The sequence below is a fragment of the Pleurodeles waltl genome, chromosome 5 (assembly GCF_031143425.1).
Source record: "Pleurodeles waltl isolate 20211129_DDA chromosome 5, aPleWal1.hap1.20221129, whole genome shotgun sequence".
Classification (NCBI taxonomy): Eukaryota; Metazoa; Chordata; class Amphibia; order Caudata; family Salamandridae; genus Pleurodeles; species Pleurodeles waltl.
In genome coordinates this window covers 623,276,003-623,280,870 of record NC_090444.1, presented here as the reverse complement: position 1 = coordinate 623,280,870, position 4,868 = coordinate 623,276,003, and the positions used below count along the sequence as shown (strand labels likewise).

Here is a 4,868-nt window from a genome sequence, read left to right as displayed (position 1 = left end):
ACTCAACACCCATGTGTTATTTCCTTATGCAAATGTGAAGTACAATTCAACCACAGGAGCCAGAAGTCACAGTAATGCAGAAATCAGTTTTTTCCTTATACGCCACAAAATTCCAATATATCTGTAACTCAGTTAACGAGTGGTATTCCATTCTTTCAGTCTTTGCAAATGCCCTAGGTGGCTGTACCCTAACAAGGATTTTTATGACTTCCACCTACTGTGGAATTATGCTAATTTGTCCTTCCTTCTGGAAGGAACTGGAGGTCATATCATGGCCCCCACCCCAAGAACAATGCTTGTGCCCAGGCTAGTTGTCCACTATATGCCAATGCAGCGCTTCTTGATTTGACAGTTACACCCCAAAATGGACACCTATTACGCATTAATCTAACCAGATCAGGGCACATACTGCAGCACAACCAAAAGCTCCCACAGCCATGCCACAACTCATCAGTCATCAGAGAACTCACTGATGGATTTACCTTCCCTAGCCAACCCCTCTCATAGCTGAAGTCAGCCAACCTCCACCCTGCCTGATAGCACTAAAGTGAGCAGAACCACATATAATTGCACAGTTGTTTACCACGCAACCACACATAGCATTACACTCCGAAATGGGTACAGCTGAATTCAATTTAAAATATTGTGTTTCTTAGGTTTGAGTGTGTCTGAAAGGTTAGTACATGGTGGAGCCGGAAATCAGTGCTTATGTCACTTCTACTGCTTGCCCCCCCTCAATGTTTAAAGACAATAATTAGTATTACAAATCTTTCTTGTCCATTACACTGAGGACCTCATCCAACAGCGAAGGCCCCAAGTCGAGCTGCATGGAGAGAAGGGAACTTGTATAGTCAATCAGGGATTCTTCCGATTTGCTCCCTGTTTTTGTCAGGTCAGATGAAAACTGACTATCTTCAAACAGGTCTCCCGCTTGCCAGTCACACTGTTCAGAGAGACCTGAGGAGTAGCTTGCTCCGTCATTTGTACAGGAGGACAAGGGACCATTCGACTTCAATGAGCTGTCATCACTATATTGTGTCCCATTCTCAAACTTCAAACAATTTTCTTGCACTTTTTCTTCTGTAACTGGCTCACAACTAAGTCTCGGAAGCTTTGCACCAAAATGGGCATTGTGCTTTGACTGAAATGTCACTGGCGATAACATGGGAAAGGTAAGGGCCTGACAGCCACCAATGGAGGGAAGTGAGATAGCATTTTTTAGCACAGGAAAGGGGGATTCTGTAAACATGGATTCACAGGTGCTGTTTGTCCTCATTAATTCACTACCTTCCTCAAAATCCCCATCACTTGAAGTTGCCTTGTTGCCAGGCAAAAGCTCATAATTTCCTTCCAGAAACGAAATATCGCCAAAAACATCTTGCTGCCCTTCTTTTCCAATATGGATGTTGTGCCTACAATCTCCAAGAGGTGGGCTAATCATATCTGGGGATAATATATCTCTTAGTTTGAATTTTTTCCCCTTCTTATGATTTCCTGCTTTCAAATAAATTGGTGCTTTTGCTGGCATCTTCCAAGTTTGAACTTGATAGTGTCTTTCTTCAAAAGGACATCAAAATCTACTTCTGATCAAACAAGTTAATGTTGGACACGTTTCTGACTGAAGATTGTGCACACTCTTGATATTGAAGACTTAAATATACAAATTTCTGAGGCCCTTTGCATTAACCAGAAATGAGGTCCCGGTGTATGTCGGCTGCAACCAGATAATCTGTATAGGAAAAAAAACATTGTTCCATTAGCAATCACTTCATTGTCCTCGCTCGTTCTCAATTTAGCAAAGACATTTTATGTTATTATTGACATAACCAGTTTATAGAATAGCTTTATGAAGTGATGTTTCTCCAGTGATCAGTGGTAAAGGATTAAATAACTCATTTACAAGCCCTTCGCGCCACTGCCGCGTCATTTTTTGTTGATTCATTGGTGGGGCTAGCAGTGCACTACACTGATCCATATTTACAAACTTATGCATTGGGCCCAATGCGTCAGTCTGGAAAGTCTTGCGTCCTATTTTACCTGTGCCAGGTATAATGTATGTAGGGTAGGTGTTTCTACAGAAAAATCCCTGTAGAACTGACGCAGTGAAATTTACAACTTTTCACTGCGTCATTCCATGACTTCACCGCATCAAAATGTTAATGGTACCACCTGCTCAAAGCAGGCGCTAGTTTGATGCAGGGCTTTTTCCTATGGGACTCTCCTCACATTGCTGGAGTTGCATCAGTTTAACGATGAAATTCCAGCAATGCGTTAGTTTAGCGCCAACAGATGTGTCAGAAATTCTGCAGCATCTATGAAAAAGTGCACCATGGAGCTCTGTATTTGTGAATAGAGTGCTTCCATGGCATCGTTAGGGGATATGACCCGGGCGCAAGAAATCTGACGCATCGATGACGATGCATCAGATTCTTGTAAATGAGCAACTAATTCTCATAAGGGCAAGGCTACCTTCCTCTTTTGTGATAGGTTTCTCTAAGTCAGAGTGCTTGATTAATGATTGCTGATCCCTTTATGGACTGTCGCTCTTCCTCAAGTTTTCTATCTCATAAAGTATGCAGGGCGTTCAAACTTTCTATCAAGCATAATGCACTGTCAGATTCATGAGTCTGGCACAGACCTCTCTTCAAGAATTTTCTTTGTATTTGGCTCCGTGCAGTTCCCCAACTAGAACTGATTAGATATTCCTTAGTAAAAGTATTACACAACATCTCATAAATAGGTTCAATTTTGATCTCGGATCATGCCCCGGTCAGTAGTGATCTACATGTTCCCCCAGACACTGTATGTAGGTCTTGCTGGAGATTCAATAATATTCTTCTTTCTGATAAAATGTTTAGAACTTCGTATGAGGAGTTCATGCATGATTTTTTTCCAGAGGCATTATTATAAACTACATTTCTACTAAATGGAAAGCTCTTGAGAAAAAATCTGCTTCCATTCCTAACAAAATCAAGTGACTAGAACACAAATATTTTATGTTTAAGAATAATAAAGATGACTTAGATGCTTTGATGACAGCCAAGATTAAATTCAATAAAACATCCATGGAGAAAGTGTGTGGAACTCTTCTTAAGATTAATGCCAGATACTGTGGAGCAGAAATCAAACTGGATCTCTGTTACCTAGTTATCTAAAATATAGGAAAGAAAAATCCTCCATTAAAACTATTATTAAACAATCTGGTATGTGCCTCTTTCGTGTCTCGGATATAGCTAAATATTTTGCCTCATATTATCATACCCTTTATACTGCTGAAATTACACCTTTTGAGGAGTCGATTAAATAATTTTTCGCTCATTCCTCAATGCGTACGTCCTCACCAACTGATCTTGCTTCTGTCAAAAACCCATTGCTCGAGGAGGAACTGTATTTAGCAGCTAAATATCTTCCACCAGGGAAAGCACCCGGACCAGATGGATTTACAGTTGAATTCTATCTTCAGTTCTCTAATCTGCTTTTTCCTAAATTATTCAAAATAATTACTCATTTTCTTTCACTCAATGAATCCTCCGGTTCTATGATTTGTATTATTCCAAAAAAGGATAGATATCTTTCTCAATGTAAAAATTACCATCCTATATCATTAATAAACTAAAATTGTAAGATTTTTGCTAAAGCTTTGGCCTTACAACTTAAATCATTTATGCCAGATCTGGTCGATGTTGAGCAATCAGGTTTTGCTAAGAACAGGAATATTGTTGATAATTCAAATGTCCTTTTGAAAATTCTCAGCAAAACATCTAAACCCAAACACTCTCTGGTGGCTGTAATTTTGAATGCCGACAAGGCTTTTGATCAAGTGGACTGGAAATGTCTTATGCACACTCTGTGCTGGCATGGGTTTGGTCCACAATTCCTTCAACATATCTCCTTATTATATTCCTCTCCATGTTCCTCTGTTTTGCTTAATGCTCTTCAATCTCCATCCTTTTCACTTAAAAGAGGCCCAAGGAAGGTTTGCCCTTTACCGCCTTTATTGTTTATTTTAGCCTTAGAACCTTTCTTATGTCGTTGAAGCACTCTGATGCCTTTTCAGGTTTCCAGCTAAACAATGTCCATATTAAATTTACAGCATATGTGGATTACATCCTTCTTTAAATCTCCAAACCAAAATGCCCTCTTCCTCTTTTTTGAAGAGTTAACTATATATTCCAGTGTGTCTGGTACAAACCTAGGGGCATATTTATACTCTGTTTACACCAAATTAGCATCATTTTTTTTTTTTTACTCTAATTCGGTGCAAAACTATTTCCATATTTATACTTTGGTGCTAGACCCTTCTAGCGCCAAATTTATGGAGTTAAAGTCATTTTTTGGAAGTGGAAACCTGCCTTGCCTTAATGAGATGCAAGGTCCAGTGCAAAAAATGACTCTATGGCCTTAACGCCATATTTATACTCCTGTGCAAAAATCATGCATGGGGAGAGGAGGGGTCAAAAAATAGTGCAAAGCTTGCTTTGCCCCATTTTTTAACTCCTGGGTCAGGGCAGGCGTTAGGGAACCTGTGGGCCGATTTCCATGGTGGAGCACCATGGAATAAGCCCACAAATATTGGATTCCTGCATTCATATCACACTTCCATTCTCTCTTTAAGCCTTATTTAGTAGCTCATCTTTCTTCATTTGACCAAGTTGTTCAGAGACCTATTTGGCATAACAAAAGGATTGTGGTGAATGGCTAACCTTTCTTGTGACGAAATTGGTTAAATAAGGGCATATTTACATTTTCTCAGTTACTTTCCAACACTAATGTTATGATCCTTTTGCTACCTTCTCCTCTTTGCTTAATCTATCTCAGAAATTCCTCAAACACTATCAGCTATTGGAAACATTACTGGTTTAAATTTT

The 4,868-nt window shown here is 39.5% G+C and overlaps 1 protein-coding gene across 1 annotated transcript; it reads right to left on the bottom strand.

Annotated features, from left to right (window-relative positions):
• Positions 1 to 618: 618 nt before the first annotated feature.
• On the bottom strand, positions 619 to 1,665 carry LOC138295877 (cdc42 effector protein 3-like). The gene has a single exon (XM_069234477.1). The coding sequence runs from the start codon at positions 1,526 to 1,528 to the stop codon at positions 761 to 763; it is 768 nt and encodes a 255-aa protein (XP_069090578.1). The 5' UTR covers positions 1,529 to 1,665; the 3' UTR covers positions 619 to 760.
• Positions 1,666 to 4,868: the final 3,203 nt, after the last annotated feature.

What these genes read in the sequence shown, in the direction of transcription:
- LOC138295877 (XM_069234477.1), bottom strand. Translation starts at nt 1,528, where the DNA reads ATGCCAGCAAAAGCACCAATTTATTTGAAAGCAGGAAATCATAAGAAG.